This window comes from Paramisgurnus dabryanus, chromosome 15 (genome assembly GCF_030506205.2).
Source record: "Paramisgurnus dabryanus chromosome 15, PD_genome_1.1, whole genome shotgun sequence".
Taxonomy (NCBI): Eukaryota; Metazoa; Chordata; class Actinopteri; order Cypriniformes; family Cobitidae; genus Paramisgurnus; species Paramisgurnus dabryanus.
The window spans coordinates 32313402-32326629 of NC_133351.1; the positions used below are offsets into that span (position 1 = coordinate 32313402).

At 40.0% G+C, this 13228-nt stretch overlaps 1 protein-coding gene across 1 annotated transcript in view; it reads right to left on the reverse strand.

Moving 5' to 3' along the window:
- LOC135782679 (piezo-type mechanosensitive ion channel component 2) overlaps positions 1 to 13228 on the reverse strand; it is an 80545-nt gene that overhangs the window by 13201 nt on the left and 54116 nt on the right. Inside the window, exons 29-38 of the mRNA XM_065293133.2 lie at positions 12442 to 12531; positions 12296 to 12363; positions 11433 to 11542; positions 9722 to 9836; positions 9072 to 9170; positions 5051 to 5217; positions 4369 to 4556; positions 660 to 803; positions 407 to 553; positions 42 to 300 (exon numbers count right to left, since the gene is read on the reverse strand). Of these exons, the coding sequence (XP_065149205.1) occupies positions 42 to 300; positions 407 to 553; positions 660 to 803; positions 4369 to 4556; positions 5051 to 5217; positions 9072 to 9170; positions 9722 to 9836; positions 11433 to 11542; positions 12296 to 12363; positions 12442 to 12531 (1387 nt within the window). The remainder of the gene's footprint in view (positions 1 to 41; positions 301 to 406; positions 554 to 659; positions 804 to 4368; positions 4557 to 5050; positions 5218 to 9071; positions 9171 to 9721; positions 9837 to 11432; positions 11543 to 12295; positions 12364 to 12441; positions 12532 to 13228) is intronic.

The following is a 13228-nucleotide window of genomic DNA, read 5'->3' on the forward strand; positions in this document are numbered from 1 at the left end:
ATCATCTTCATCATCAGCAGTAGCAGCTGTGTAAATCACACCTGAGTGTAGATAATAGCGGTCATCCAGAAGCGTTTGGTTGGTCGGGGCACCGACAGCATTGCCCACAGAAAGATGAGGACGGGCAGAAAAATTGAGAGCAGAGAGGCAGACACCATGTGATTTATGATGATGACAAAATAACAGAACATCTCTGACTGAGACTCCATTGTGTGGTAAAGAGCGAAGATGAGACGCACGCTGCACGGCAAAGAAGCGTAAAACCCCTCCGACGCCTCGATCTCTGGAATATCAAATATCCTGAAGGAGAAGAAAAAAAAAGATGAATTTCAAACTTGACATCTTAAAACTATTGTGTGCTTGTTTAGTCTTTGTGAAATAATGATGATGTTTTTTTGTGTTTCACTTGTTAAGCAGCAGTTCGCTGGCAGTTAGTTCTCTGGTCTCCTGACTGAGTGCTCGAGACTCCTCATGAAGATGATCCTCTTCTTCACTTTTCCATTCCAGTATCGTCCTGTTGTCATCCATCTGCTCTTCGGTGCCATCAGGATCTCTGTGTTGAATGGACAGCAGAAATCATTTGAAAGTCATTGTACAATGAGTTACATCTATGAGAAACTATATAATTGTGTTAAGTGGTGATAAAGAGAAAGACTGACTCTGACATGACATCACTATTCTCAAGAGTCTGATGTAGATCTTCAGATATGTGAAGGTTTGGGAAGAGCTGGACTGAATCTGTGTCGTTCACATCATCTACAGGTGATTCATGGGTTATTAGAGGAGTCTCATCGGTTTGACAGCTAAAAATACACAAACACACGCAAAGAAGAAAGCATGATATTCAATCACATCAGCATTCATACAGGCAGAAAACATAAGGCTGCTGTATCAAGTCTGTGATGATCAGGGTTTAATAAACTGACTGTAAAACTTTAGTAAATGAGTGTTATACGTCTCCGCCGGTCCTGCACAACAAGACACTCACGGTTTTAAGGAGACAAAGATTTTGCACGTAAGCCGATGATGAGATAAGAAATGGAAACACAGAAAACGCTTAGGTTACTCACGTAACCCCGGTTCCCTGAAATAACGGGAGCGAGCATTGTGTCAGTTGCTGACATTATGGGGGAAACTCCTGTTTACTCCGCTATTGAAGCCTATTGGTTAACGTCTGTAGAAAATACAGACCAATGGCGTTTGGGCCCACGCCCTTATATAAGTCCGGGATCAAGCGCCAAAAGCTCACTATTATTCGACTAAAGCGCGCAGCCGAATAACACTGACTGCGTAGGAGTTTGTAGCACGGCCAGCTACGCAATGCTCGTTCCCGTTATTTCAGGAAACCAGGGTTACGTGAGTAACCTAAGCGTTCCCTTTCAATACGGTTCACTTCGCATTGCGTCAGTTGCTGACGCTATGGGGTAACGTAATCCCATCCCGCCGTGCATACATAACGGACTGAGGTGCCCTTACCGGAGAGACACTGAACGTGGCCCTATACTTAGAACTGGGACAGATCCCAAGATGGGACTGTGTTAGGTCGCGGTGGGTTTAGTCTGCGAGCGCCTCTGAGGAATTTAATGATAAGATCATGTTTTCCCACCGTGTGACCAGTGATAAGGGCGTTATTCGCTGTTATCGCCGCCACATATACTTTAAGCGTCGAAGGCACGCAACCGCTGTCCAACATTTCCTGTAGAAAGAAGAGAATATGCTCCACTTCACAGGTGTTTGGGTTTAAGTTTTTCGTTGTGCACCAGTCAGAGAAAATAGACCACTTTTGAGCATAAAGGCGCCTGGTAAATGGGGCCCTAGCTTCCGTTAGAGTTTTAACACTTGTCCTGAAAGACAAAACGTGTAGATTCCATAGCTCCGGCTGTGTATGCCATATCGTCCCTCTCGCCTGAGAGAGGATGTCTTTCCTCAGCGGTATTGGCCATGGTGCTGATGTTTTCAGCTGCCATAGGTCGGGAGCCACGGTTGATTGTGCCAAAACGCCGCGAAACCGGGGTGGTCTCCGAGCGAATTGAAGTGAATAACCCCGACATGGGCGAGTCAAGTAGGGCAACCCGATCCGTGTCTTTGATTTCTGTCAGGTTCAGCCACAGATGTCTCTCCAGAACAACCAGGCTAGCCATGGCTCTCCCCACAGCCTGAGTGGCGACTTTAGGAGCAGGTCCTTAAAGGATGACGGGTCAGGGCCTGTCTCATCCATGTCACGGTGGAGCTTCGCCTGGTAAACTTGCAGCACTGCCATCGTGTGGAGAGCAGATGCAGCGTGGCCATTGGCAGCGTATGATTTAGACGCCAAGGTTGAGGTTAGACGGCAGGGCTTCGAAATGTGGTTCATCTTTGCTCTCCAACCACCTGCCGAGGACAGGCAGAGGTTGGCAGCGGCAGACTTCGAGCGGCGGCAGCTTGGTGTAGCCGTGTTCGTCAGCGGCGTCCACTACGGAGAGGACATGGGAGACGGCGCTCTGATCTCGGGTGGAGTGAGGGGCGTGCCAGGACTTTGTGAGCTCCTGGTGAACCTCCGGGAAGAACGGCGCCTGCCGCTGGTGGGATGGTTGACGACGCCCGGGCTGCAGGAACCACTCATCCAGACGGCTGAGTTGAGGCTCTGACGGCCTCGACCACTGAATATTGAGCTCCGCTGTTGCTTGAGACTGGATGCGGATGAGCTCTGAGTCGTGTTGACACGACTTGGTGGGTTCTTCAGCAGCGGCGGCGTGGGTGTCGTCATCCGAAGCCGCCCAATCCTCTAACTCCTCAGAGGATGACATCATCTCAACAGTATCAACGGACCCAAAAGAAACCATGCCGCTAGCACTCGGCAGGGGGCGTTGGTCCTCATGAACGAAGGTGACAGGTCAACGGCAGGGAGACGGAGCACACGGGGGATGAGCCGGCGTGGACTCTGTCTCAGGGCGCCTCTCGACTTCACGGCTCCACTGCTGTTTAGGCGGGAGAGCACGGGAAGCCTTCCTCTTGAAAGTATCGAGGCGGGAGCGCAGCACTGCGATGGGAAGCAGCTTGCAGTGGGAGCAACCCGCCTCGGTGAGCACGGCCTCGGCGTGGGCAGGACCCAGACAGAGGACGCACTCGTTGTGGAGATCTTCCACAGGCAAATGGGCTTGGCATGAGCCACAGTGCCGATGCGCTATTATCTCAACGCGCTTCTTCGCTCTTTTAGACGGAAATTTGCTCTTTTGTACTCAACCAAAAAGCGGCAGGGGAACACGCTGGGTGTAGTAGTCCACTGCAGTGCTCTGATCAACGGCAAGTAAGGGCTTCTTCTTTGGAGCAGCGAGAAGGTTCGCTAGTGAGCTTTTGGCGCTTGATCCTGAACTTATATAAGGGCGTGGGCTACGCCCCGTGCGGGCTCAAACGCCATTGGTCTGTAAGACGTTAACCAATAGGCTTTAATCGCTGAGTAACAGGAGTTTCCCTCATAGCGTCAGCAACTGACGCAAACGAAGTGAACCGTATTGAAAGGGAACCATTTCAACTTATCTGTCTTACAGAAGTTTTAAAAAACAGTTGCTGTTGCTTAACTATGTTTAGACCCTGATTGCTTATTGTTTTGGTGCCGGTGTGTTTGAGTTTAACAGCAATTCAGATTTAGGAGGTATTGGTTCAGTTTATTAGCTCTGTACATTGCGCCTGTTCATATATTTTATTCTTATTTATAAAGCACATTTAAAACAGTCCCAGGTGTTATGATCCTGCCAGTCTGTCATAGTTATTCATAGTTGTTCATAGTCATGTGGCACGATCGTGGCGGTACCCATGTTTTGTGTGGCGGCACATGGTCTTTTGTTTGGGTAGCGTTCTGCCGTGTCTTGTCTTTGCCCCCAGCCTCTTGTCTCCTTGTTAACTCCCCTCACTTGACCTTCCCTCGTTGTTTAGTTTTCCCTATTTAAGGCCCCATTGTGTTCTTTCCTGTGTTGAATTGTTTTGTATGTCCTGAGCCGTCATTGTGTGCTTCGTGTTAAAACACTGTCTGTATATCAAACAACTGAGTGAGTCACCGTATATTGTCTTGTTAACATCTCGCCATTGTAACCCGTTTATGTATGTCTTTGCCCCCTCGTAGGCTTTTTGTTGTGATTAAACCCTTTTTTGAGTTCACCAAAACTTTTGTACTTGGGTCCCGTTTTTCGTAAATCACAACAAAGCTACAATGTCAAATGAGATTTAAAAAAACGCTAAAGAGGGAGCAGCTCTAAGTAAAACAGGCAGGCTTTATAAATCTCATTTCTAAATATCACGGGGCTGTTAAATGCCGCATTATCACCTTGAGTATGCATTATTATTGAAAAACTCAACAGCTTTGCATACATGTATGATATGTTTGTAATTTACCTGGAAATACTGCTGGCAAATGAATAGACACTGTTGAGTTTGGCGTAGCTGCAAGGAGATCCGCTTACAGCCACAGGAGATGAGGAAGTCGTTTTCTGTATGTCCTCTCTGGACATGTCTTCTGTGTTTTGTCTGGACAGCCAGTTTTTGTAGAACTGATGAATACTGTCATGGGTCACATTCTTACCCTATCCAAGACAGGTTTATAGAGAAGTATTGAAGTAGGTTAACTTCATCTCAGAATTTAAGTCCATTCTTTGTTGAGTATAGTCTCATTAGTGTCTTTAAAAGTTAACATTTAGTCAGAAGTCAGGTTGGCTTCTCCAAATAAAATTTTATCATTTTAATGGCAAACTTCTGCTTCTCAGGTTCTCTCTAAATTTATGCAAGATTATTTCTTAAGTATTATTTAACATGTGGTGCTTTTGATATCTTTTTGGCCTAATAATATGCAAGCTGTTTAGCAGTATAGTGTCCTGATGTGGCATCAGCTATCTTGGCATGCAAATAAGTGCAAATGACTTGGGTTAAATCCAGACTCTAATTTTCTATCCATGAAAGCAGGACTATGAGACATTACCAGTGTTTTCTCCACCATTGCAACGTCCAAACCACTCACATGATTTTTCTTTATGCAAAAGGAAAGAAAAGTAAACGACAACTGACAGAACATGAGCGTTACCTTCTTCTGTTGTTTGCTCAGTAGAGCTTTCTCAAAGTGAAGCACATTCGAGATGTCCAGACTGTCTTTACACAGTGACTTCAGGCCTGATATGATATCCTCCACCAGAGAAAGCAGGAAAACCCATAGAAACTTGAAAGTATCAAGTATCCGCTTCAATATGTGGTCTAGACGAGACAAGGAGAATGAAATAATAATTGAATAATTGAAGTTGTTCCATTCTCTCTGAAAGTCATTCATCTGGCGATTAAGGCCACAGCTGTGAATACTGTACTGTAATATTACATAATCATCTTCCCGTTCCCTTCTACAATTCAAATGTACCACCTAAATTACAGAGACTTGAGGTATTTAAGTAAATTTAATTTTATTGTTTGCTCTCATAGATATTTCCCTTTGCGACGGTGAAAATAAAGATGGGCCAAGTTGTGGAGTGATTTAACTTAAACTGCAACAAAAGTCACTGTTTATTTACTTCCATCATTGTTGGCTTTCTCAAATCATACACAACAAAACTGACGCGGAACCTACGCCATAGGACCTACGCACAACTATAAGGAGCCCATTACAGTGCATTATTGTGATTTTTTTTTTTTTTATCAGTTTGTGTGTTTGAACCCATGACTGCTTGCGCTGCTAATGCAATGCTTTACCGCTGAGCTATACGGGAGCACGTGTTAAGACAAATGTGAAGTTGCATTGCATATGTGTCTGCTAAATAAATAAGCAGAGGTGGAAAGTAACGAATTACATTTACTCACGTTACTGTAATTGAGTAGTTTTTTTGTGTACTTTTACTTTTTTGAGTAGTTTTTAAAATCTGTACTTTTACTTTTACTTAAGTATGTATTTAAAGACATTAGACATGAGAGAGAGAGAGAGAGAGAGAGAGAGAGAGAGAGAGAGAGAGAGAGAGAGAGAGAGAGAGAGAAGAGAGAGAGAGAGAGAGAGAGAGAGAGAGAGAGAGAGAGAGAGAGAGAGAGAGAGAGAGAGAGAGAGAGAGAGAGAGAGAGAGAGAGAGAGAGAGAGAGAGAAGAGAGAAAGAGAGAGAGAGAGAGAGGAGAGAGAGAGAGAGAGAGAGAGAGAGAGAGAGAGAGAGAGAGAGAGAGAGAGAGAGAGAGAGAGAGAGAGAGAGAATAAAGATCTGACATCAGGTACCCAGGTCAGGGAAGCTAGAAGACAATAAACGTGTCAAAGTATATAGCCATGGTACTCATCTCATTATATTATATCTCATTACATCTCATTTAAACTATAGTTTAATAAATTAATGTATGTTACCAGCAATACATCATTTACAACCTTACTATAGATGGTTTCATCGGACGCACGTGATACACGTCTGGATCCGAACCTTACTTCCGGTTTCGTTTTTTTAATGGTCTTACTGGTTGCTAAACTGATCTCTTGAACAAATGCCTCCTCGAAAATAACAAATGTTTTGGTTTCCTAGGTAATCTATGTGTTGTTTTGTTTGCTTGTTATACAAATAAACTATGTTTAAAGAATTTGTTGTTATTTGTTATTAGCGGATTTTACCGGAAGTTACATGCGGACCGCGACAGCCGCTTGTTTATGTTGTTACCGCTGAAACGGTCTATAGTGATTGTATTTACCAGCTGCTGACCACCTTCAAAAGTGCATAACTCAAATGTTAAACCATTAAACAATTCCATAAATGTTTCTTAGTTTAAAAAAGCTTTTTATTTTATTAACTTTTTGTTATTGCACTTTAATTATAAAGATGTTCCTACAATTAAAAACAACTAGTTTGAGATTTATATTCCCTTGTCGTTTTTGAACTATACTAGAATCCTCACCTCTCCCCGCTTAAAAAAAGTAACTTTTACTAAAATTTAAAAACTAGTAAATTTAAAATGACTTACTTTTTACTTTTACTTGAGTAAATTTTTAGACCAGTAACTTTACTTTTACTTAAGTAAAATATTATAAAAGTAACTTTACTTTTACTTGAGTACAATATTTTATTACTTTTTCCACCTCTGTAAGTAAGTGTATGTGTAATGTAAACAAATTAGATGCATTTAAAAGATAATAAACCCTCAGAAAGTTTTCTTTTAAGTATTGATGACATTTTATTGAATTTACCTTTTGTGTTCTGCAGAAGTTACATTTAAAAGATTGAAAGATTGTTTCTAAGATGGCAAGGACTTAAGTGTATTCATATTGCACATAAATATGAAGAGCTCAGATGCAAAAGCCGATAAACGCCATCTCTGTCAAAATGAGATAATGATTGTAACCAAATGCTCGCTGACACGTACTGTACTATACGTTCATTAAATACTTACAAATCTGCTTAATCCCACCCTCAGGCTATTCAGAAATACCGGTTTCCTTTCAGTCGGTCACTTTGATGTTAGGTCAATGACCAGCAAATTGGGAACTCACTGGAGAGATAAATCTGCTTCAAGTGTAACTAGAAAAAGCCAATGAATATAGGCATGCAGCATTTGCATCTGCCAGCCACGCCCCACAGGAGGAATATATATATAGGCGGCAGGTGCACTGCATATTCATCTTTTTCGCTTGGGAGCCAAGCGATTGTCTGTTCTGCTCCAGCTATAGTTACCATGGTTTAACTATAGTTTTTGAAAAGTACTGTATGGTTTTCAGGGGCGCTGCTAAGGATTTTGGGCCCCATGAAAAGAATCTTGACAGGGCCCCCAACACAGCTGAGACTTTTTTTATTTTAATTTACATAAAATCAAGTGCTTTTATGGTATTTTGACTACCAATGGGGTAAGAAAATTTTACTTGAATTAAGTTTTTAAGAAAAAAGAAATCCTATTTCACAATTTTTTTCTCACCCCATTGGCAGATCATTTTGCTTGTTTTAAGGACAATTTCACTTAAATTGTATATTAATTTGTCTTAAAACTAGACTTATTTTATTAGATCATTTTGCTCATCAAGAAAAAGCATCTTAATTTAAGAATTTTTCATGGGGAGAAAATTGAGTTCCCTTATCATGCACTTTTAACACTAGAACGGCCACCAGCAGTCATTTTAACCACAACATTTAAACTTATGCATTGGAAAAAATGATTTTCAAGAAAAAAAATTCTTAGTATTTTTTTCTTGTTTTCAGTAAAAATATCTACAAATTCTTAAATTAACATGCTTTTTCTTGATGAGCAAAACGACCCAAGAAAAAAAGTCTAGTTTTTAGACAAAAAATATTAGATTTAAGTGATTTTGTGCATAAAACAAGCAAAAAAAAAATCTGCCAATGGGGTAAGCAAATTTTTCTTACATTTTTCTTGAATTTAGGGTTTAAGAAAATTGTTCCAAGATTTTTTTTAGGCATTTTCAATTCCTTGTCAGTCAAGTTGATATTCTGCTGGCGCTATAAGTGAAGTCAAACTGTGTTGCCTGGATTATACAATTTGGGCGGACTGACCATTATATGATAATTGAGTGGGGGAAAGGGGCCCACGGACGTTTGTGTTTCCTAAACAAATACATTTTTTTGATACCAGGAAACAGCATATAGAATAATTTAAAGTTAATAATTTTTACTATTAAATATTTTTAGCACCACAATTTTGGGGGCTTCTCTGGGCCCCCTCTTACTCGTGGGCCCCGAGAATCGTCATTGTTTACCCCCCCTTTACAGCGCCCCTGATGGTTTTCAAAACCATGGTTATTTTGTGGTAACTATGGTTTTACTATGTTCGTGTTGTGATTAATTTTTGTGTAAAATGTGTAATGTTTACAATGTTAACTGATCCAATGCCAAACCTTCCTTCACATAGCAGTGATCCATGATCGCCCGTCATTTTTATGAATAAAAAACATTTGTTATTTTCAACGAGGTATTTGTTCCAGAGTTCAGTTTAGCCACAAGTCACCACTCTGTCCAGACGCGTTACCCGAAAATACGTATGCGTCTGATGAAAGCATCTATATAATTTATAAGTAGGATGATTGGTTGGAATCTTCAGTGTTCTGTGTATTATCCACTTATTTTAGATCTTACTGAACATGTGTGTCATACCTCTTTCTTCCTCATCCTGAACACTGAGCGCCTCCTGTTCTTCCTCATGACTGACCTCCTCCTGTTCCTCCTCCTCGTCAGAATCCTCTTTCTCACAGCCTACAGTATCAGAAATAAACACTTCTCTTACAACAGAGGAACTCTATCCAATGGTTCAGTATTTACTTTGTACAGATGCTTTGAGTTGTTGTAATGTTCTGCTAAGAAAAAATGAGACGGTGTTAAATGTCTTTATAGATTATATACATTTAAATTTAAAGATGATAAATATTTTAAAGATGCCACATTCTGTGAATAAGGAAAAATGCAACGCTCAGTGACAGAAGTCCCACCTTCAATTAAAAAAAGCCATCATGGACTCACTGCAGTGACTTGGAGAAGTGTTGTTGTTTAAATATAATGATGGTACAGTGATGTCAAGTTTAATTAGTTAGGGGTTAATATGTGGATTTATGGTGATGATAACTAGTAATTGCTTTTCCCCTATTCCATTTGCTAGAAATTAATCGTGTATCTGGCTGGAGGCTTTGTAAACATAGCTACCAAGTGCTTTAGTATAAGTCAAGCTACGTGAGCAACAGTCCAGAGATTTCCTGAGACTGAACTGGATGGCACAATAAGGTTCAGAGTAAATGTTTTGGATATTGTACCCTTCTGTCTGTGTAATTTTCTTTTGACATCGAGTTGCGTCTCTTGTTTTTGCTCTTGACGCTGATGATCTCTGAGGGCGGCTTTGGATCCGGCCACCCAGGCTTCATACGCCAACTGTTGAGGTCAAAAACAAATGGCAAGGAGTAACTTTGATTTGCTCTGACTCACAGTACTTCAGGCACTGAGTTATCTATCACATAAATGCATTTACTATAAACTAATGGCTCAGCCTCTGGGATTATTTCAGAATAAAGTTGAAAAAAATATCTGCTTTGTTCCAAGGTGGCATGTGCATGAAAACAGCAGGTTCTTTTATTTATGTAGCCCTTTTTATGCAGGAAGAGAAAGCAATCTCTTCTACCAGCACATCCTGGCCAATGTAACTGTCACAAATCATGACAGGAAAGTTACACCAAAATCATATTTTTCTATTTCTATCATCCTTAGTAGGAAGCCCAGACACTGAAGGTGAATAACTTATTGTATCTGTTGATTTTTTACTCATTGTTAGATATGGGGGTCTATGACAACCAGTGGTGGCCGGTGACTTATTTTTTCGAGGGCGCTCGATGTGAGGTTTGTCACAAAATGTATGTAGCCCTTTATGTGTGTGGTTCCTTTTTTCGAAATAAGTGTCTTGCACTTCGAGAGATCCTATGTGCATCACATGTCTTGTCAAAATAAGTGCTTGCTGCAGATGTGTCTAAAGGGTTTATGATAAAAGAGACGCTTGCGTTTTCCAGATACTCAAATAATCTCATGCATAATCAGAGTTTACTGTTAAGGGAGTGTCTTGCATGTATTTTGTGAACGTGAGCGTCTCTTTTATCATAAACAGTTTTGACGCCTGTGCAGCAGGCACTTAATTTAACAAAAACACGTGATGCACATGGTTCACATGACACAACAAACACATATTTTGAAAACGCAGGCAACACACATGACACTCCAAACACTTATTTTGAATTAGCGCCCCTCAGATGAGCAGTCACGAGCCGGCACTGATGACAACCCTGCAAACCATACATCTGAAAGTAGAGGTGTTTCTGAATTGGAATCTGACCAATTTATCCAAAAATGTATTTACTTTTAACTTTTCCAATGGTAATTTTTTACCAAACACTTAACTCCGTTATGATGTCAACCCAAAGTTAGTATACCAAGTGACCTTTGATAGTGCAAAGTTTGGCTAAGAAAGAGGTCATATGCCGAAATTACACTTAGTATCACCTCAATAAGGACACATGCCAAATTTGAGTACAGGCCCAGGTCAAGAGATTAATAAAAATGGTCAAACATTATAAAACCTTGGAGTCCAGAGTTTCTATGTGTTATGCCAAATCCAGTTTTGCTGGGATCTGACCAACAGCGTCTCTGACATTTGAATTATTTTGTTAATTGGCACTTATTAGGCCATCCCATAAACTGCATTAGCAGGTTAGTTAGCTTAGCATAATCTGTTAACATGCTAACTAGTCTTTATCTGCGTTTATCTCTCCTCAGCAGAAGAACATGTCTGTCTTGTATGTTCTTTAGCTTAAAAGATTTTAGAATAAATCCTGCTTGTTGTAATTTACCAAACATATCTGCTGTATCTGACATAACATGGTTTTAAAATTTGCCTGTATAGATTTATTTGAACTTTTGGAAAACCTCACTCTTAACTCATTCTTAAGTTTGATTTTTGTATTTGTTTTGTTCTCTTTAAACCTGAAAAGCAGTTTTCTTTTTTGGTGTAATGTCTTCATGTGTTTGGTCCGGCTTGTCCTCCTCCTCCTCCTCACTATCAGATTGGAAGAGATGATAGCCACAGTCCTCATCTAATCATAGAAACAGACATACAGTACATACATCATTAACTCTTCACATTTTGATGTGTACATCCAGTTATTTTCATTTAGCTGCTTGTATTGTGTTATGCAGAAGCTGAATCTCTGGTAGGATTGTTTACAGAATCCTATAGCTGCTAAATGCCTTTAAATGTAAAGACACGACTGTCAGACTATATGATAATCACTCACTATCTGTTACTGTTTACACCTAAGATCCTAAGATCAGTCTGAAAAGAGAGAAAAAAAACGAACTCCCAGCATGTACAATCAAACATCAACAGATGATCCAGAATGCAGCAGTAAGAGTGGTCTTCAATGAGCCAAAGAGGGTACACGTCTCTTTGTATGTATTTTTCTAATGTATTTTTATATCTTTATCTTTTTCTGTTCTAAAAAAATAAACCTTGGCTATGTTTACTGTGTTAGACTTAATACTGGTTTTAGTGCACTTATGTATTGCTGTTTTTTGTTGTTCTTATTTCTGCTATTGTTACTTCGTTTGTAAGTCGCTTTGAAAAAGTGTCTGCTACTGTAAATGTAAGATGAAGAACTGAAACTATAGATTGATCTGTGATCTGTTGTTGATCTGGCCATGTGTACAGCTCTCAGTTTGTGTCTTAGGTGTCGCACACAACAGAATTGATCATTGTCTCTTTCAATTAAAGATTCATACATACAGATACATACAGACATCAGCATGTCAACACAACTAAATGTGTGATATGAATGTGTTCAAAGTACCGTTTTGCTTTGGCTGATGTGAAGACTCATCAAAGGAATTCTTCTGTTTAGACCTGATTTTTTCCATTCTGTAGGGCAAAAATACAACTAGATTAAGACAATCAGGGATTATTATCGCATCTTATTAATTACTGTAACACACTTACTGTTTCTTTAGTATCTCTACAGACTTTTTCTCCATCTCTAACCTGGCTGCCACTCGTTTCTTTACTTTGGCTTCAAAAAGCTCTGCTCCTCTTAAAACAAAAACATAAAAATTACTGTAGATTTGTTGGCAGTTTCAGATAAAGAATGGATTTTAGTTGAAGTTAACCTCTGGAGCATTGAACCAGCCATCTTAATTATTTCATTTATCCTCTTTTATCATCCATACCACAGTAATACTACTACATGTTTCCTGGCCCTCAAGCTCTCGCTTGTGCCTTCTTAAGAACAATCCCACTATTCATCTTACAATTAAATTTCCCAGGATATTTATAAGACTGATATTTAAGATCCCTGTTTTAGTTGAATTATTCTGTCACTTAAACATAATCATTTATTAACTCAAACTGAATTGTATGATAAGTACTAGAAAAATGAAAAAACAACAAGAAATAATCCTAATAGAACTGGCAGTTGTTTCTAGATGACTGTAAATGCTATATATCTAACATAAAAACTAAATCATAATCTACTCTTATATGTTTCTATGTGCAAATTGTAAGGGATAGATTGATACCTGTCTGCTAATAATCACATTTCAAATATCTAACCTATGGGTCCCATGAATATCGAAGGAATAGGAACAATATCCTGCTGAAAAAAACAGCAAAACCAGCACCAAACCAGCATTAGCACCAGCTAAACCAGCACCAAAATTAGCACCAGCATCCCATGCTGGTCATCCCATCAAGACCAGCATATGTTGTGTTTTGGTGCTGGTATGCTGGT